Source organism: Diachasmimorpha longicaudata, chromosome 9 (genome assembly GCF_034640455.1).
Source record: "Diachasmimorpha longicaudata isolate KC_UGA_2023 chromosome 9, iyDiaLong2, whole genome shotgun sequence".
In the NCBI taxonomy this organism is placed as follows: Eukaryota; Metazoa; Arthropoda; class Insecta; order Hymenoptera; family Braconidae; genus Diachasmimorpha; species Diachasmimorpha longicaudata.
Window position 1 is genome coordinate 7198524 of NC_087233.1, and position 21876 is coordinate 7220399.

Here is a 21876-nt window from a genome sequence, read left to right on the forward strand (position 1 = left end):
CTCTGTTACCCCTAACTCACAGAGTTCGTTCACGTACGTACAGTTATGGTATGTTCTCAGGGTAACTCATAGCATGAGGGGGCGACAAAATAGAACAGCTAGGAAATAGTAAAATAAACCGGGAAAGGTCGAGTTCCTTCTGCTAACCCTCAATCTTTTGCCCCACCTCATTCGGGGAGGAAAGGGAATGGGTGGATTTGTGGAAAATGGAACAAACAAGGGAGACATGAGAGCCGGTGATTTGGTTATATTTTTTTATCACCCTGGGAATTACCAGGATATTCAGGATACCTTGATACGAGTCATGATCGAGTCATCAAGTCTTCCAATTCCTTTGGGAAGTAAAATACTTTGAAGATTATGACAACCTTCCTTCCACCCCATAGAAAAATACTTGTTGGTAAATATATCATCGGTACTATTTACTGAATGCACTATTTACCCCGATAAATCCACCATACCGTCTCTTATCTGTGAATTGCACTTGGTCTGTGCAATAAAAGCTCCTTTTATGATTGCTTATAGCGTAGAGAATCGCTTTCCCAGTTATGGGAATGCAGATCCACGTGAAGTGAAGTCTATATCCTCATTCATACCCTTATCCAACGGAAAATAAATCTTAATTTAAAACTATATCCTGTATGACAACATAAAATGAAAATTTTCGTCAAGAAAATTGGATTTTTGAAATTGTTATTTGGATTTTATAATTTTTTCCTGTTGAACAATTCAAATCAACACTCATCGATGTGAATTAAAGTTCCCCTGCAGTTAAAAATTATTTGGCAATATTCTACCCATATAGTGGCTTTTAATTTTATCACGATGAAATTTCTCGTGAAAATTAAAATTGTTTTAATTTTTAGGAAAATTTTCTCTTCGTACGATGAAAGTGCAATAAAATGTTACCCAGAAAGTGCTAGATTTTTTCGGTTTAATTTTTTTTCATACTCCACTTTTACCTAATACCACACCGAGAAAGCTTTTCTGCTGAGAGTTGTATGAAACAAGGCGTGAGGTTACTCATTGTAGTTAACTCACTTTTCCCGTGTCACATGGAGAACATTTGTCAGAGAGTTGCTCCTCCAAGCACTATTTTCTCCCATTCACCGTGTGCAATTTTCCAAGGTGCTCCATCGGCTGCACCTCCCGAACCTGCATTATTTTTTTTTTTCTACCCTCCAACCCCCTACGTCCCAATCTCATAAACTCCGTCCACCGGTCCTCGTGGGTATCATAATTTTACAGTTTCGAGCCAGTTAGCTCGGTAAATCAGGGTAGAAACACGATGCGAAAGAAATGGTATTCCATTGGGTTGACATTTAATTATTGCTCCTGGGGTCATAGCTATAATTTGTTGTGTCAATTCCGCACAAGTTCCAGTAAACGAACGAATCTTGTTATTAAATTGCGGAGGTATTTATTTATCGAACTATCCAGAATGGGAAAATCCATCTGTTTATAGCATTAACCATTTTACGATTTTATTTTTTGCGAAATTTGAGAAAAATTATGAATTCCAAAAGTTACAGTTGAGAATTCTAAACAATCTTGTTCGTATCGAGTAAATTCTCCGCATTATAATGCCTGGAAAGTTCATATCTGTAAACCTCAACGAAGTTCACCATTAACCCCGAGATTGTTAACGAATTGCATCAGTTTATTATCATTATCGAATACTCGAGAAACATTCTTCAACGGATATCAACTCCAACTACATCAACTACTGTTAACCACATGAATCTTACATATTCTAGCGATTGGGCGCATGTAGTTCCACTAATAATCGCATTCTATATAACTAGAACTTTCATTGTTCGTCTTGAATTTTTTATCCAAAACTATTCCTCACCATCAGCCCTCCCAGACACAAATTCATCTGAACCAGACAAAATCTCCGCAATCCTATTAAACCGCGTCAACAATAACCGCGACGATGCAGTCAGCAACAACCGCCCGAAGGCCCTTTTCCATTGAAAAAAAAAAACCGGCCCCACACCTGTGGGAAAAAAACAAAAAACCAAAACCGCGTTTCATCTCTCAATTAGCCATGAAAAAATAATTGAACACTGATGAATGCACTCGGTTCGTGTCCTCGGGCTTTTTCGCCGATCCAATGGTCTAATTTTCCATTTGAAAAGAGCCCCGAGGGTCGAAGGCTTGCATTTGGCCTCGAGGGACGTACATCCCGTATTGTACACACCATATATAGCACTGAAAACATAGGCCTGGCATACAGCCCCCCCCCTGCCCCCCGCAACTACCTCCTTCACCCCCCCGCTCCCAATGATGCCGACGGTTTCGCATGCCGAATCGTCGATAGACAGAATGAATAACGAGCGTTCATCAATGCATGCATCCAAGCTGAGCTTGATGTTCGATATTCAGTTGACACGGCTTCTATTATCGATAGGCGAATGGTGAGCAACCAGTCGAGGCTATTTCAACAGTAAAAACTGAGAGGAAAAAATTACCGGAAGATGAGAGTGAAAGGGAAACGCCCGTAACATCAAAAACCTGATTCCATAAATGGATTTTCCTTTGTCTTCTTATCTCTCACTGATGTAATCACAACTGCACTCATACACAAAGAGAAATATTCCGTAAAAATGACGGAATTCTATTGGTATGAATGGGTAAATTGAACCAGGAAATTTCAAATGAATGAAGAGATTATTCTGAAAAAAATTCTACTGCCAAAAAAATTTAGCTGAATTCATTGGATAAGTGAATTGTTTTATCAGTATGTAATTGCTGATATCAGCCCCTTGAATTATCGTTAACGATGCCCTTCGAGTAAGCTACAATCTCCCTTAAATTGGGTGGTTAGTGTGGTAACAGTGTATCAAACGAGTCCAATGATAGTCCGTGTTTACGACACTCCTTATCGGGAAATGATCGACTTGTCGCAACAATCTCGATTTCAGGTTTTGTGTTGTATGTTTAAGGTCCGAGAAAATCTAATTGTACTTTGATAGTCATTAGGGGGCGTTTGCCAATTACGAGAGGTGTAAAATACACTTACATTATGTAATTAATTTTACGAAGTAGTAGAAAAACGTAGTGTTGAATATATTTAAATATTATATACATAATCGTGAGAATATACCACTTGATTTTATAAAAAATAACCCGAGAAAATTTTTAATCCGTTTTTATTTTAATGTACAATAAAAATAATCGCGGTGCATTGAGAGCGAGTGCTTTAAGGAGATTAAACCCTCAAAATTCTGCTACTCAATCTCTTATTATTCGCAACGCGAGTGTTCTATCACGAAGACTATCAGTATGAGTGGAGCTTTCATATACAATAATAGGTGTGGGGTTAAACGGAGTGCCAGGAATTCCCAAACGTCTCCCGGGTGGCTTTCAGAAGTGCATGACATTCTCAAGCGATCCCCAGTGAGCACGTGGAAGACTGCAATATCATGAACAAGAAAAATAACAATAAAAACCCTATAAATCGTTTTCCACCGAAAAACTGGCGCTCGACACGGGAAGAAAATCTACCGAAAAATTCATTCGTCTTGGAGTTCAGAGGGCACGTATGCACCGAGGATATCACTCACGACAAAAAGAAAACTTGGAAAAGTCCGAAAAAAGGGACTGATAAACTCCAGAGATCCCCCGGATAATTTTCATGATTTACATGAATGAATGAAAGTTAGATAATGTTAAAAAATAGAATTTTAATAATATCTATTGGCACAAAATCACTCCATATCGCTCTCTGAAGACCACAACCCGTCAAGACCTCGACTTACACGGGATAGACTGGCAACAGGAGTTACAGGAAATGTTCGCGACTCCCTCCGGGATTTTTCAATTTTTTTTGAATTGTTTGACCCCGCTGACGAGGGCGTCGAGGTTGGTAACCTCGCGAATCGCAGTGCCATTCGGTTAGCACGGTCCATCTCATCTCCAGTTGGCAGAAAATACTGGCCACGGTAACGTCGCAATATTCCATATTCCACACCCCGTTTCAACGCTGTTTTAACCTTTATAAATTGTGAAAATGTAATACACCTCCTGATGGTTAAATTTTTTCACCTTCAGTACCAGGAAAAAAAAAATCTTTTATCTTCAATATTCGTGAAAATTTGGTTTACCTGACGCTTCACTCGAGTCTCGGGTAAATTGGAGGCGTAGCTTATGAATCCAGTTATTTTATTAGGGGTTGTGCCCTTTGTTTCGCGAAGGTCTTGAATTGCTGAAGCTACGAGAGCCGCCAATTTTATCGGTTTAATCTTATCATTTTTCTTCGTCGACCTGACACTCTTCCCCTTTTTCCTGCTACTCTTCGCCATTCTCACTTTATTTTTCCAGCAATTTTGGGGGATTATTGAGTGGGTGAAATTTTCACAGAGAATTTATTGATTTAATTAATTCATGGGGCAGTAGTTCAATTTTTTTATCCGCAAAATTCAGTTTATTCCGTCATTTGTTTTTTTCATTCAATGAATGAAAAATTTCTGTAATTTTGTCAGATCCAATTAATTCTTCCACTGATTAATTCAATACTTATTTTTTCAAATTTCAAACCCTTATCGACACAAGGTCAATATTTTTTGCCACACGTCACCATTTTTTACCCCAACCCCCGGACTCGCCGTAATTGCCGAATAATACAAAGGGTCGCAGTGATATATATCCCCTGTGGCGATAAAAACTACATCATTACATTTTTTTTTCGCTGAGATTCAGACACAGGACAGGCAAGAAGGGAGGAGGAGGGGTGAAGAGGGAGTATTTTTTTCCCTCTCGTTTCATCCTTATCGCCTTCCCATGAAAAACAACTTCGGGTTACGACACGCAAGTGACCAAACACAAGTATCAGAAATTGCATCCAGTCGTGGGCGAAACGTGACTTGTAATCTTGAAAAATTAGTCCGTGATACATATGTGACTACACAAAGAGAAATTTATGATAAAATATATTCTTTCGTCCTACAAAAGTGTATCATGAGTCATCGTTACCTCATTGTTATCTCAAAATTGTAATATCAATCATATAATAAATTTAATATTAATTGTTGATTAATTTCAGTCTGAAATAACTGCACGTTGATTCGGGATAAACTTCTACGGTAACGTAAGAAAATTTTTATAAAAAATTTCACCGTCCATACGAATAATGACCGTCGAGTGAGTATCACGTAAACTCACACATTTGAGCGACTTAATTCAGTTAAAAATAATTGTACAACTCAATTCTTATCGCGGGGGCAATGCAAATTGCATAGTGTATCGTGTTGGGAGTGAACATTGTGAGGGATGAAGGTGGAGGCACGCGACTAGAGTACATGAGATTTCTTTGAGTTAAAAAAACCAGTTAAAATGGCGGTGAAAATTTAGCGAAAGCGATCCGCGATAAATATGATTCATTGAATATGAATATTTGCATTATCGGACAGGTCGATGATTCTATGGCTATTTTGAATGATTGGTTGGACTATTCGCGGCTTGACTTTCCTCATTCACTTCTCATTCGCTTCTCGAGGGAAATTTATTTACGAGGAAATGGAATTTTTTGATGGGAGGAAAAATTAATTTCCGCCTTTCGTGAAACACGAGAACTTCGAGTTATTAACTGTCACTCAGTCATTGTATTACATTTACCTGCGTTAAAGGTCTTCTTGATGGAATTTCATGTTTATTTCAGACTTGAGTTATTTTCACATGAAAGAATCATTTTGAAAAATTAAATAATAACCAAGTAATAATTCACCACAACTGGAATTTTCCTGAAAAATTCCCTCCAAAAAAAAGGAGTTTAAATGTCCGCAAATCCAATTGAAAATGAAGCCGTGTCAATCAATTTCCATTAGACTCTCCACCCCTGATCAAAAATTCATTACCCCACTGATATCCCCAAGTGGCATCACATGAATGCCGACAAAGCGCCTCCTCCCGCCCCTCCTCCCATGATGAATGACACCGGTGGTGGAAAAAAACTATCTAAAAAACCAAAATCCGGATAATCCAATCGGATACGTCATTGCGAAGAGCCAACACAATATATATATATTTTTTTTTTCGTCCCGTAAAATTCAACACACGTTTTATTCCTCGAAACATGAATAAATCGTGACCGATAAATGACTGTCGGCGAGTGCCGAGTAACAGCTGTTGGTGATATACGTAACGGCGAGCCAATGGGCTAAAATCCAGTGAAAACGAAAGAACAAACGGATTAAAAGTCATTAAACCCCATGCATTATTCCACTGTAGAAATTCGATTTGCCGGATAAATTCGATATTCTCATATTTTTCAATGCCCACGTGAGATGCTCGGGACACCCTGTTAATACTCAATTCGCAGTATAATGGCATGAAGCAATTATTCACTCGGCAATGCATTGTGAAACGAGATATTTCCCGGCAAATTGAGAAACCATCATAACCGTTCATTTTTTTTTTTCCATCGCCGTATTTCACTTCCCACCGCGGCCCTCTGACGCGAAATCACGATGGAAAAACGCGAACAAGCGGAGAGGGAGAAAAAAAAAAGGGAGAATGCACTGGTGAATTCACGGATACACTTGAATTCCAATACGAGCACAAAGAAAACGTCAAGATTTGTCCACGAGGTAAATGGGATTTTTTTTTTTTCACCACTCTGCACCCTCAACTGTACCGACCGATCTTCACCCCGAACACGTAACACTCAACTACGACGAGCCTCCGAAAATCCCGAGTTGGCACGAATATTTTTCTGAATTATTCCAACGACCGGAGCTTCCGTATTCTGGGCACACACAATCGCCTGTGGACCTTCCACTTTCTGAAGTGCTCACACCACATTTGGAGAAGGTTTATCAGTTCACTGATAGCAATTTTTCGTTTTAGATTTTTTTTTTCCTGAGCAGAATTTACACCTGAGGATTTCGTGATTTTTTTTCCGTTTCACGTGAAGACATTTTCCTCCCGCGATTAACCAAATAAATTTCATGATAAAAATTGGGCCTAAAATTTTCCAATTTGACAATGTAAAAAATTTACTGATAATATCTAACTCATTGATAAGATAAAGAATCCCAGCCCTCAATTACTCCTGTTCCCTGAGCCCTGCAAATACCACCAATTCACGAAATAATCAGGAAACAGCAGAATGCATATTAATCCTGTTGAAGAAGATAACGACAGCATTTCGAGTGTTTTTGTATTCAGTTCGAGTATTCTCAATGTCCCAGGGATATTGTATTGCACCAGGAATATCTCGTGCGCGAAAAGAAACACGAGAGAACACGCTCCCAAGGACTTCCAATTAGATTCGTATTAAATCGTGTCCTTCTGCAATGCAACCTTCCATTCCACTGGCTACGAAACAGTGTTCTCTCTATTGTGTTTACCATCGAGGGAATATACTATTATCCTTTCTTTGTTGCACCTCTGTAATGTGAAATCGCCTCAGTGACGATTCAATCGATTCAAAGTTCTTGAGTGAATACCGTAGCGAGAAGGGAAAATACATTTGAATTATTTACGAGACGTCCTCCTGACTTACGTTGATGATATATCGCAAACATCGATTCAGAGATTAATTCATTTATCTCGTAATCATTTCGCTACCCAAAAAAAAAATTTGGATAAAAATGATACCTCAAGAGGGCGAAATATGGGACAAAATGGGAATTAACCACTTTTAAATAACCTTCCTCCCTCACTTGGCTCCCTAAACGTCTAATTTATACCTAAAATTTCTTTCAGCATTGATATATGATCCGAAATATCCCAGATCAACTGTTAAAAGCAACGAGGTCAAATTTACCCCACACCCCATGTTGTCTGAAGGCTCCAGAACAATTTTGACCTGGTATTCACAAGTGGTGAATATCAGAACCACATCTCAGGAATACCAGTAATTCCAATGCATCATCACAGGATTGTGGAGTTTCTGTATCCATACTCCATAACCTATCTATTCACCATTCACCCTTATCACCCCCAATTCCTGTTGACCCAAAACTGGATAAACCCGATCAACGAAGGAGCTACCATGTATCAGTTTGTTATTTTCCATTCGAAAAGCTATTTGTCCCTGTGTATCATTAATACACCAACATTTCACCACAACATTGGTAACGCTTGTAATCCCAATAGCTTAGCTCCCAATCACGTGGCAATATCGGTGGGGGGATGGGTCAATGGTACAATAATCGAGCGTCTTGTTCAACCGTACAAGCTACAAACTTGTGTGCATGAAACCCACCTCCACCAACAACCAACTCCAATGTACAACATCTATATTCACCCACGTGCTCTCACCCAATCTAATGAATCTCTACCCCATTCGTACTTGGAATACATACTAGAGGTAGTTGCTGACTCAGTGTATTCTGAAATCGATACGGTATTATCAATTGAAGATAATGACGATGGGGTGGAGTGTCCAGACGTTGCTACCTTCTTATTGAAATGGAACTATCGGAGATGTTAATGATAACAGGACACTATTAATTGTAAATTGCTGATTAAATATACAAGTGATTGCATGATCCATTGGTGGTTATCATCTTCATGACCTTGACCATTTATGTCCGTCCCCTTGAAGGAGAGTATTTTAGCCTTGAAGACAATCAGAAGATTTCACTTCTATATTGAATCACGTTACCAACTTCATTTTGATGTGATGAATTTTCTCGACTCGAGTTACTTTGGAGATATGCCACCATTTCGTTGCTGACCACTCAAGCTAATGACATTCATGCCTACTTTACCTCCACTATCTCCATCAATTCCCTTGATTGAAAGTGCCATTACAGTTCTCACCAACAACTGCTATCGTAGTTAGCATTATAACACCGTGTGATAGTATACTTTCTCATCCACCTGGCAAACTAGACATCCGAAAACCCGTTGAAAATACAATTACACGTATGTTGGTTAACGCATACAAGTACATTCTCAACGTCCACTTCTCCTTCACTACCATTACTGCATTATTCGACACACAAGAGGAGTATGTGCGGATGGTGAATTCAGTAGTGAGAAAGTTTAGTGAGCGCAAAGCTCAACTGTTTGCTCACGAATTGTTGTCAGTTAAAGTGGAAAGTTGAAGATAACCTCAGTGTTACATTTGACAGAGATGGAGAAAGCTGTGGGACAGGAAAAGTTGGAATTTGAGTAGGATATACTCGGAAGAAATCGAATTACTCGAAAATTTGTGGTTTGAGTGTTGTAGTTTTCATGAATTAATTGTAAATAAGATAGACATAATGAAGTGAATTCAGTGAAGTAACAGAACAAGAATATCATTAACTAGTCGGAGAAGTGCGGAAGTGGATGCTCGAAACTTGAATTTCAGATGAATTTAATGTATCATGATCCGTTCAACTGAATGTTATATAACTGTGTACCTTTTCAGATGAAAACCACACAGTTAACATGCGAAATAGATGGTCATTGCCCTGTTGGCCTTAAGCAAACTTCCTCTTCAATTATTCTCATTAATGAAGACAACAGCTTTGTCATGTGAAACTTCCGGTGTCGAAAGAGTGATGAATAAATTACAACCAAACTATCCATCATCAAATTGATCTTCTAAAGTTCAAGAATAGATCATGAAACTCATTGAATATTCGTAAAGGTGCTGATGCCAATCCTGAGAATGAAATTTTCCTTTGATTGATACTGACACTTCCCCTCCAAGAAATTCAATGCAGAGGGACAAATTTCCAGTTCCATGAGGCATTCAACTCACTATAGGATACCTCAATGTACCTTTTCAAATGAAAACTACATAGCTAACATTTCAAATAGATGGTCGTTGTCCTATTGAACCCTAGTATCATTACTTCCACTTGAATTGCCAACATCGATCTAACACTAGCCATAGCGTTACAATTGGCGACAATGTTTTCTTTCTTCATTTCCACTATCGTTGGATTCCAACTGGGATGATCCTTTGTCTCCAGCCTTTTTCCTCAGTGGGCTCAATGCCAGGTCGAACCAAAGTGCGAAAACCTCTTTCCGCTGCGTCATTTTCTGTCTTCCTCATATACCCCACCGACTTTTGTATTTTTATTCTCACCATCCAATTTCTTCTTATTTCTTCTCTACACCTTTCCCTACACTTTATCCGTAAAAGTATATTCTTCAGTACTTCTGAATGTACATTACCCCTGAACATGCGCCAAAATAATACCCCAAAAAGTGTCCAACGTATTCCCCCAAAATTTTTCCCGTTTCACAAAAACCTTCCGAAGGTACTCTCCGGGTACAACATAAACAAAGTGTGAAACCAAAGTAAACGAAACGATTGTTAACTCCGAGGAGAATAAATTTGCAAGTGTTAAGCCACCAAGGTCTGACCAAATACCATGAAATCCAATGGGATGGCATCAATTTAAATAAAATTTAACAATTACTGTCTCACTCACACCATTCCAATCCATTTATTCTACATCCTAATTAAACATCTCACGTTTGAATTAAAAATATCCTTTATCCCTCAATGCAGTTGAGGGACTCTTCTCTATAATTCAGTTGATGTTTTGATAGCATGAATAATTTAAACAGGGACGACAAAACGCTTGCTGAAGCTTCGGGATTACACCTCATCCAGAATTCCTCCACTGTTGGGATATACGAAAATCCTAACCTCCGAGGGCTGAAAATACTTGAGAGATGCACATTGCAATGCCAAGTTACCACCCCCTTTCCATCCACCAAACCCAACGAAATCCACACATTCGTTGGGCTTTCCTCGGGATGTTGTTGGTTGTATTCAACATACACATTCACATAAGTATGCTGCATGCTGCATATAAACAAGTGGCTGGTAGGACAAGCAATGCTTGTATTTTGTAACGATGTCGTGTGGAAGTGAACATTTCACACATTGAGTGTTTTTAGGATAGCAAGTGTGGCGTTAATGCATCCTTCCCACATGGCCAACAGAATAACCACTGGGAATACATTTGCAAGTGTAAGCTACCACCCACACCAAATACCAGAAATCCCATCAGCATTTCCTCTGAGGTTATAGAACACCTGTCTCACTCCAACTTGCTTTATACCAAATATCGAAGACTGGGGAATCAGGAATAGCCAGCAAATTCCGGAGGGCCAAATCTGGCAATCCGGCTTGTTCCTGGATATTTCGGGTGACACCAGTGGGAAATACAGATGGATAGAATGGTATGGGTCATCGCTGAGTTACTGTCAAGGCCCAAACTGTTGAAGGTACAGGGAATTATAATTCTGGAGAGATTAAGGCTCGTTCAGCCAAAGTATCAGCTGCATACAGTGAAAAATGGAATGTTCCTTCAAAATTCTGTTATTTAATTCCCAAAATAAATGTCAATTGCTTTCCTCGACAGAAATATTCCCTCGATAGAAGACGTAAAATTCCCGATTAAATTCTCCATACGAGAGAAAAAAAAATATCGCCGGAAGATAAAAAAATTGATGGAATTTTTGATTGTCTGAAATATGCCCAGCGGAAGTGGCACTGGAGTGAGTCAAAGAATGAAAAATAAAATGCTGAGATTTCTCTCGTGGATAAAATAAACTGTCCCAAACTTCTCAGTTCGCTGGATTTTTATTGAAATTTACCGAGTCATGGATCAGTAAGTGCTCTCCAGGCGGTAACTTTGTACCACGACATTTCCAGGTACACACGTACAAACCGAGTAAAATTGATGTCTCTCTTTTATATGTATCATCCTTATATCCAGTATATTATCCCCGATATTCGTCAAACGATTTTACACATGGCTTGACACTGAGAGACACGTGCGAGTGGACAAACCGAGTGGGTACTAGAGGTGAATACGCGTGATTAGGTTAATTTGTGGATGACCAGGTGACACTATGGCACTCAACACGTGCTCCATACCAAAGGGGCCACTCGAACTACCACAGAAATTGACCAATGATTCTACTACATTTGAGTCAATAAATTATCTCATGACGTTTCGGAGATGAAATGTTAATTGACAATAGGTTATTATAATTTGGCATTTGTCTGCCTATTAATTGAACTATTTGCGATGGCAATTACCAGAAAAATTGTATAAAGAATAAACAGAAATATCCAACGAATTTCCCAAATTGTTCCAGAGAATTGTCGAACAAATTCAATGAGCAACAGAACATTTTACACGATAGTTCAGAATTCTGAGAGTGGACCCTAAGAAATTTAACGTCTTACTCTCTTAACTCGATGAAAGAAAGTCTCGTAGGTTTTCTTTCCCCAAGTGTTTTTGTTCCGTGCTTCCGGGTTGTTAAGCCAAAAGAATACCCGGGATACATCAGGGCGATGGAACGACTACTAGAATTTTTAATTCTTCCGCTTCGTAGAGTTAACAATGTCCTCCCATTCCCCCCCCCCCCCTCAGCTTTTTAACGGCGGTGTCATGCGCTTTCAGTAATTCTCACTCGTTCTTGTTGTGGCTTCGATGGGATTAAAGGAAAAACTGTCTCTCTAATTTTGTATTTTTTCCCGGACAAGAAAAAAAAGAAAATTCATGTCAATGCGGAATTATCCAGGGACAATAAGTTAGTTATGGCTGAGAGCATTAATCAACTTCTTTCATGTCGGAATTTTATAGTTTGAATGGTGATTAAAAAATCGAATGGGACAACGAGATGAATGTAAAATCCTTTATGATGGTTTTGTATTGTGTCTAGACTACGTCTTTGCCAGACTATGCAATTAAATATGAACATTAAAGACTGCAGTAAAATGACAATCACATTTGTCTTTAGACTCAAAGAAAAAATTAATTTTTCATTGGAAAAATAAAATAATGGATAAAATAAACAATTTCAAATTTAACGAATCCAGAGCAACAACCCAGTGAATAAATTCATCTTCAAATCAAATTCCTTCTCATCCTAAATCGCTTCCCCCCTCAGGGGTCCCATTAAAATCGTCTCGACTACCACCCACCAATTGAAATGGATCCCCTCCCTGGACATTGACTGTCCACTCCAAGATTTTATGACGTGAAATCGGGGGATTCCATTGCCCCAGGGTGAACGTCTATGTGGGGAAATCGAGCTGCAAGTGAGGGAGACAAATTCCCCAGATAATTCCTTGCTATGTTAGCCGAACCCTGACGGGACATCGTTCCACTACGTCTCTTTGTAGAATTTTCCTCGCGTCACTAGACGAATACTAATGACACGATAAATCCACCAAAAAATGTTAACACCACCGCATTGTCTGCAGTTTAATTTATAGATATAAAATTACTATGCATTATGTCCAGTCATTTCAAATTTTCCCCGCGAGCTTCGTTAATTAAATTCCCGAAAAAGAGAACGAAAAAATGGTCGTTAATTAATTCATTAGAGATGTGAGATGATTCTCTTTAAAAAAAATATCAAAGAATTCCATTCAATTACTATTCCTGCAAATTATCATAAATAATGGATTCCAAAGTGATGAAAAAAAATTTAATTTAATTGAATCTTGTCCCAAATAATGTTAAAACGTAAGTTTTAATTTTTAACAACGAATATGAAAGAATATTCAAACAAAAACGTGTCCAAAGTACTTGAATATCCCCAGCAGCTCAAGACTTCTTCGAAAACCCTTCACAATGAATCCCCAAACCTGCATTTTCACTGAACTGAGTGTCTCCTTTTTTTTTCTCTATCACAATATTTTACTGCGAGGAGAAAGCTTTGTCGCAGTCAAGCGACATCTTTTCCTCATTATTCTCCATCGAAAACGTTCTTTTAATATCCCACCCCTCGTCATCTTTTCGTAGCAAGGGAGCTCTTTTGAATGATGGCAAGAAAGAACAAGAAAGAGAAACGACAAAAAGAGTACTAGGAAAATGAGGACGCGACCGGAATAACCGTCATGCCGGAACAGCAACACGGCTTTCTGGGCTTATTGAACTTTTATTGAGGAGAACAAAAAAAAAATATTGAAGCAGTGGGTTGAGGTTGAAGGGAGGAATTAAAAAAAAAGCGTCATGTGGTGAGAGCGAAGCGCATGGAAGTTGGAAGTATCAGGGATTCAACGAAGCTAAAGAAAGTATAAAAGCACGAAATGAGAGTTGTAGAGTAGGGGAAAGGGGATGGGTAGAGGGTAGGGTGACTCCGGTTTCGATGGCAATCTGACGACCCGATAAATCCAATCAGCTTACACATCGCTCCTGTGCTTCTTTTTTATTTCATCTTAACTCCACTCCTTTTCTCTAGGAATCGTATCTCCTGGTGCTTCACTAATGATTGTGAAATCCAACTTGGAAGTCCAATCCTGGACCGTTTGTTCTCTGATTGCATCTCATTTCAACTGCTGGGTTATTATCCTGACATTCGCAAACGAAATCACAAAATACAGGGAAGAGTTTGGGAAAAAAAAAATTGCGGTGATGTCCGGGGTGAAATGGCTCGAGGGGCAAAACAATTTGGGTGGCAGTTAATGTTCAGGACTGCGTCACAGAGTAAAAAAAAAAATCACGTCAACAAGATTTACCCCTTATTATACGATTTCCATTGATCATCAATGATTCGTAACATGAGGTATAATGTATATGAACCAAGCAAATGATTTTTCAAATGAACGAGAGAAAATGGAAGAAAAATTCCAGAACTTCAGAGAGAGATTTTCATTTAACCCCATGAAATTACCCCTCCAAGAACTCGAATTTTTCCTGACAACATTTCTCCGTATACCCAATGTAATTGACCCACAAAAGCATCTGTCCATTTCCCGAAAGAAATATCTCAATTCAAATACCCACAACTCAATACCGAGTCCAACAACTCATCCAAGCAAACTATTCCTTTCCCCTCCAGTTGACCATGTCAATGTAAACAGTAAATACGGTAAAACCAGAAGCCCGAACAAACCCAACAACAGGAACTAGCGTTTGAAGTGGACAGACTGAGGAGAGTTTAGACGGCGAGACAGCTGATAGAACGGGATTTACCCGTGGAATTGCCAAAGCTCTCGCCCTTTGATCCCCTTCCTCCATCCACCCCAACCACTACCAATGCATTCAAGGGTGTTGTGGGGTCACAGAGGAGGACACATTACCGAATGAGATGATCATTGATGGGGATGAGTTGTATGGCACCATGGGAGAGAGGCCAGACTTACTCCCCTTCCATCCCTTCCCACCTCACTACCCCCCCCCCCCCCGCCCCATTAATCCACCGATGGCCAACTCTCTCTGTTCTAATGCCCCCTTGTACAGCTATAAACGTCGTGAACACGCGCTGCATTGGCCAATACGCGGCTCGCTAATTTCGTATACGGAAATCCGAATGATAGCCAGAACACATTGTACATTGAGGAGTGGGGCTTTTGCTATCAACATCATCGCCGTCACCGTACGTTGTTCTCCTCCTCCTCCTCCCTCCCTCCCATCCCTCCCCCTTTTCCACCAGTAACGATGCACCACGACGAAGGGCATTACCTCCAACGTCATCCATTTATACCATAGTAAGGGTGGAAACGAAACCTTTACCCGAGTGGGTTTGTATGCAAGTACAGAACCAACCCTCTCTATCCACCATCCGGTCTCCATTCCTACTCGGAATTGTATGCTTCCCCTACCCCTCTACAGCCTCAATCCACCGATTTCCCCCCTCCACCCCAACACACCATCCACCCACCCATCGAATTGTTGAGAGAACCATTCCCTGATTAACGCGTTCGCTCGCTCGTTGAGCCTAGATACCAACGAGGGAAACGTACCAGAATAGATGACCCTAGTAGCCCTCCTCCCTACCCTTGGTAACGGATAACTCGATAGTCACTGGGGGATCGCGATCGATAACCCATTGATTATTGATTTTACATTTATCAAGGGATGGGATAGACTTGTCCTTTGTTATGGGATGTGGTGGGTTGGCAAGAGGGGGGAGGGGGGGGGGGTGTGCGGATATCTTTCAAATTTTTTGAAAAATATATGATGAGTCGTCGACGATCACCACCTAATCACCCGAAACAATCAACAAGTCCAGTTGTTAAGGTTCAAAAGCTCCCCCTCTACCCTTCTACCCCTCCCAACACCATCTCTCACCCCGAGAAGATACATTTTTCTCATTTTACTCTATTTGCAGTTACGACCGCAGTCTCTATACTAAAAGGACCATTTCACCGTCAAATACGTGCGAAGAATTGTAAAACATGAGGATGAAATGACGGTGGGTAAAATACGTTGGAGGAAAATTTATGAGATAATTTCTTTTTACTTTTCTTAACCCTCCCCTGTACAGTACCGTGTGAGGGATGAAGTTTCAACTCTGTTACTGCATATTTTCACGGCAGACTGAGATGCTCGTTAGTGAGTGCATTGATGGAGTTGAGTTTCTAGAATTATGTTTCTCTCGAGAGGGCGAATGGAATACTCAATGGATTTCTTTGATACACGATGGCTTAAAATCAGGGTAATAATATCCCAAGATTGGATGAATGGAGGTGGAGGAGGGGGATAATAATGGGGAGTTGTGAATGTATAATGATGCCATGGAGCAACATCAAGACATGAATTTCAATGTATTATTATGGTGAATGAAAAAAATCGTTTATGCTGTATTAATGCTAGTGAACCTTTTTTTCATCTGTCAATTTTAAAATTTAAAATTTTTCAATTTCCTTTCCGTAAAAAATTTTTTCCGCGAAATTCCAAAGCCCAAATGAATAAATTCCGAGGGAAAAATCCTCGTGGAATGCCCAATGACGCAACGATAAAGCAACGCATCCATATGAATTCAAATTTATTCAAAAAAAAGGAGAAGATGACTAGACCAACGAGAATATAAAACTTGTTTAAACAGAAGCTCATTGAGAGTTTTTCAAAACTCGGAAATGCAAGGTAAATTGCTGTAAACCAGGTTTGCCTGCATGCCACCCTGATCCTCCCTGTCCCAGGCAATTTTGAAATTTCTCAAGTAAAATTACTCGCAAACCCAGCGGCCAACAAAATGAGAGTACACGGGGGCGAGGAAATGAGAGGAAAAGAGAAAGAGAGAAAGAGAGGGTCGGGAAACTGTAGTGGCGGGGCCAGCCAGTGAAAATGAATTGAATAATTTAGTAAAAGGTAGCCGGGTTTTGTAACAGGGCTCAAACGTGTCCCTGAAGTAGTTGTATACAGTATGAAAACAGGAGCAGGCCAGACTCAACAAATTCCAAGCAGGACATGGGGTAAATGCAACCCAGGGAGAATTTTTTTTTTCTCCTGTCTCTTATCTTTCACTTTGGTGCAAGTTTATGGGATTGTATACTTAAACACGGTTAAAGTTTTATATGGGGAGGTAGGAGGATAGAAAGTTGGTGGGAAAAAGACGAGGATTTGAGATGTATTGTGTACTTTGGGAGTCGAAATGGAGAAATTTCTTGGCTCGTGAAATTTTCATTGAGGGTAAAATGAGTGGGGAGACTTTCAACGAACATGATACGTCTGAACGTGAGATGAATGTGAGATTGACGTTAATATTTTTGCAAAAGGCACTGATGGAATATTTTTAACGGAATCTTAAATCCAAGTTTCATAAATATGTCCATAAGTAATTAAAAAATTATCTCCCTGAGCGAACAAAATCATTCATACTCCGTGAACCCGACAAACGGGAAGGAACCATTGTAATTTGTCATGAACCGAAACTCAACACAACATACCCTATCTGGTATCCCACCCCCTAAGCATGTCTACAGACTATTTCTCCCTGTATGAATCGTACAAGCCTCACCCACCGGAAATTCATCCAGAGCATGACCTAAGGTAATAGTTTCACTGTGCATAATTATACCTCACCGTTTCCGGCTCTAATGTCGCGTTAACGCGAACTTGAAAGCACCCCAGAACTTACCCCTTTCACCTCCCCCTACCAGCCCCATTCGGCCCTCACCCACCGCCCCTAAAATGCATCGGGTGAAATTGGATTATATACGATTTCCGGGCGTAAGACAATGCACTAATGCAAATGTCAAAAGTTTAGCATTACCATAAACCAAGAGATTCCGAGCACATAATCGGCTTGATTAATTATCAAATGGAAAAAAAAATAAAAAAAACAAGAAAGAAAAGAAAATGAGGGGAAAAACTTTTGAAGAGAAAATGTTGAGACAGCGAGAGAGCGAGAGAGATAAATTAATTGTCTAGCTTTTGCGGACTACGGAGCTTAGAGCCAGCGTGGAAACTCCACTCGGCTTGTGGGGGTAAAAGTGAGACAGCTTTCGCAAAGATAAATTGGAATCGGAAGCTAGGGGATTTAATTGAAAAGTTTATCCTCGGGTTCGGGTGAGAAGCGCTGCATTACGATAGTTACAGTTCCGGAGAAATTGTGGAATCATCGATCAGATGGATAGTGAGCTTGAGACGTGAGAAGTGACGAATTTGAAGATGATGCAGTGAGAAAAACGATTAAATTTTATTAATTATGGAATTTTTATTTTTTTTTAATCACCAAACAACCGATTAAACCCCATTCAATTGGACTTCATCTAATTAAAAAATTTCAATTGTTCAGTCTTTCCCAGATAAAAATAAACGAATTAAAATTGTAGTCATTGATCATCAGCACATGAACCTGGACAAAGTATTCCAAAAAATTTCCAGCATTCACCCCCGTAGAATTTAAAAAGAGAGATTTTCACGTCGACGAGCTGAAGAGGGGAAATGAGATGCAAGAGAGTGCAAATAGCGGATAGATTTTTTTTTCCATTGCATAATGCAAAAAAGCATTGTATTCACGCTTTTTTCAACTCTCCCTTCCCCTTTACCCCTGTGCATCTATTCTAATGCAGAAAATTGCTCACTGGTGTATTGCAAACTTCGAATATTCGACCCAATTTAAAATGCAAATTATCTCGAAAGGTAAGGGTGAGACGTGAGGGGGGGTGGGAGGGAGGAGGGGAGGGGTAGATAACGCCCGTCGGTTTTCACAGCCGATTAGCCTCAGTTGGAATACAAACCTCCAGCAATTTCGCGGGAGAGCTTTCTTCATTCCCCCTCTTTAGCCTCTTGTCGGTGGATACTGGCTGTTCTTATTCGTTTCTCTTGTCTTCGCCAAGTGTTTTGAAAGGGGAGAAAAAAAAAACAGAAAAAGAAATCAGAGGTACTTGTTCACATCGCGAACAACACGTCTAATTTTTGCGATAGAGTACGCGAAAATTCATGTAATTTACGAAATGAAAGTGTCTTCAAGAAAAATAAAATGATCTGACGAAATATAATTGACTTATAGAATTGAAAAAAAAATTTTTAATGTTTATTTAATTCCCTGACACGAGTTGTACAGTCACATTCACCCCCATCCACCCTATCAACAAAATATTGTCACATTCTATGGCTGTTTGTGTATTCCGAGAGGTGTCGATTCGTGTGTTGAAGTAGCCCGCTACCTTGATCGAATTCACCCCCGAAGGGTTCCACCACTCTTCGACAAAGTTTGAAGATTGGAATCCAGGGGGTGGGAGGAGTTTGCACGCAGTAGATTCATGCCAGTACAGAGGTGTAGCGTACGCAGTAATCCAGGAGTGTACCTGATAACTTCTCAAATACAAGGACTGATCGATTTTCGATCTCACGTACGATTGAATTTACCAAGTTTACACAGAATGGAATCTAATATGCTGAACTATCGCTCCATCAAGTGCGATAGGATGGCGCATCTCCCTGTTGGGGGAGGGGAAGAGCAGAGGCCGAGACACAGTTGAGATTGATAGCGATTAAGGAGTTTAGGAAAATAACCCTTGGATGTAATAGAAAATCGATTTTTCTATTTTATTAAATAAAAAAGAAAATTGAAATCTGGTCGTCTTCTGTAGGAAAATTTGAAGGAATTGTTGTTGAAAAAAATTTCTAGTGTTGAAAATAAAGTGTAACCAACAAGTCCAGGAGTGACTTATCAACCGAGATGACAATTTATTCTATTTACCTGATAATTCTCAACTGTAATAGTCCCTGAAAGCATAAACCTGTAGGAACGTCGAGAGGGCATATTTACCCGGAATAAAAGAGTCATTCCAATGGAATATTCATTCGATGCAAATTGAATCATAATATTATTCGACTTGAAAGAATCCCACGTTGGTTAATCTCAAATGTTTGCTGAACATTTATTCGGGACTGATGAATAATTACATCGAGAGGAGAAACTACTTAATATTGGAAAAATAAATTTTCAGTCGAGAAAAAGGTGGATATTTGTCAGTGAGACGATTTTTCGATTAAATTTTTTATATTGAAGAGGTCTCAGACTTCACTGGAAGACAGTCAATAACATACAGTATATTCGATATTTATAGAATCACCCAGAGAGTCATATGTCGGTACAAGGTCAACCAGGGTCTGGGCGAGTGCCGTCAGACTGACAACAACAAAAGTCAATCAATTGAAATCTATTGCAATTTTTAGAGATGAAATATTGATGATAAATTACCTTGTACTTAACACTTGAGGATTAAGTGTACTCACACATCGATACATTATTGTTCTGGGGATGGAGCCACTCAACAAGTTACAAGGTGGAAATAAACCTCAATTCTAGCCGAAATTCGTTCCCCAGAGGCGAACTGACTGCTATTTTATCCCTCAACATTTACTTTGGCAGGGGCTTTTTGTTGTGGGTGAATCAGGGGATCTCCGGGCTTCATCAATTCTTTCTTCTGGCTTCGATTTCAGGATTAAGACGTGCTCCACTTTGTTTGATATTTACTTGGGGAGTGAGAGTACAAAAATATCACCATTTTATTTCGTGAATGCGGAAATGACAAGAAACTCCCAGAAAAAGAATTTTCCCCGAACCGAGAAACTTAATCTATTTTTTTAGTAATAAAAAAATATATGATATATTGAACAACATATTTCTCAATGTGATTCCAATTTTTTTTAACTCTGAAAATATCGATGGAAGTGTGGAGAAATGGATCGCAAATATTTCAAGTATTTTCCAGGGTAGAATAGCAAAGAGCCCTTTCGCAAGCACAAACCACTGAATGAAATAACGTTTGAAAGTTTCTTCCATCTCCTCTAATGACTACATAACAGCGTAACAGTACAATTTTTGTTCCCTGAAAATTCCAGATACCTCGGTTGCTGCTTTGCAAAAACTGCCAAAGCGATTACAACAAGTTTTCAGTAGAAAACCCCATGGAAAAAGTAATTGAGAAACTTTCAAAATACTCCGACCGTGGATACATTTTACCTCTAAAAAATTGTTTTACATCACAAAAACTATTAGAATCAAATTTTAATTGATGTGAACACTATAGTTACATAGACAGATTAATCCCAGAACAAAGAGATTCAATTAAAGGTCCTAATTACGAAAATGAGAGCATAAAATTATTTCCTAACTGTTTTTTAAAAATTACAGAGTTAAAAAAAAATATGGAACTACCGTAACCCGGAATAAAAATAATTCTTGGAGGATTTTTCTATTTTTGTGGATCTGAAACGTTCCGGGAATTCAAAACCCTTCGTTTTCTGGTTAAATCGAAGCCCACCATGCGTATGAATTATTTATACTCCGGATGTATGCTCCCGTGTAACGAGATTGACAGTTTCAATGAGTGTAGAACCAACTGCGGATTGACAACTGGGTTAGGTAAACTGTCCGCAGAATAGCCAAACCCCATCCCTTTTCCCCTACAACCCCTCAATTTCATGGCATATACCAGCTGTATCTCATAGCCAATTCCTCCAATGAGGCAGCAGGTGTTTGTCGGCTTTCCATGGTAAATGGTGTGCATTTTGGATAATTAGTTTTGAAATCAATACTTTGACCAATATTTTCCATCAATTGTTCTCCCCCATGAATTTTCCAGTACTACAAATTATCCAGTGTTTATTGGAAAGCAGTAAACTCTCGACAAGATGAGACTCCTGGATAAACACGAATGATGTAACACGAGTTTGTTTAAATAAAATACAAGTGATTAACGAAGATAAGTCACTA

The 21876-nt window shown here is 39.3% G+C and overlaps 2 protein-coding genes across 5 annotated transcripts in view; both read right to left on the reverse strand.

The window, feature by feature from the left end:
- The window catches only part of LOC135166254 (TWiK family of potassium channels protein 9-like), a 127985-nt gene that overhangs the window by 93680 nt on the left and 12429 nt on the right, over window positions 1–21876 (reverse strand). The window lies entirely within an intron of this gene.
- Window positions 2013–4820, reverse strand: LOC135165880 (uncharacterized). 2 transcript variants are annotated; one of them, XM_064127648.1, is made up of 3 exons: window positions 4110–4820; window positions 3765–3998; window positions 2013–3418 (listed from the first exon to the last, which is right to left on the reverse strand). In XM_064127648.1, the coding sequence occupies exons 1-3, from the start codon at window positions 4305–4307 to the stop codon at window positions 3389–3391; spliced, it is 462 nt and encodes a 153-aa protein (XP_063983718.1). In that variant the 5' UTR covers window positions 4308–4820; the 3' UTR covers window positions 2013–3388. The 2 variants fall into 2 exon arrangements, with proteins under 2 accessions (XP_063983718.1, XP_063983717.1); XM_064127647.1 differs by having other exon boundaries at window positions 2013–3998; window positions 4110–4819.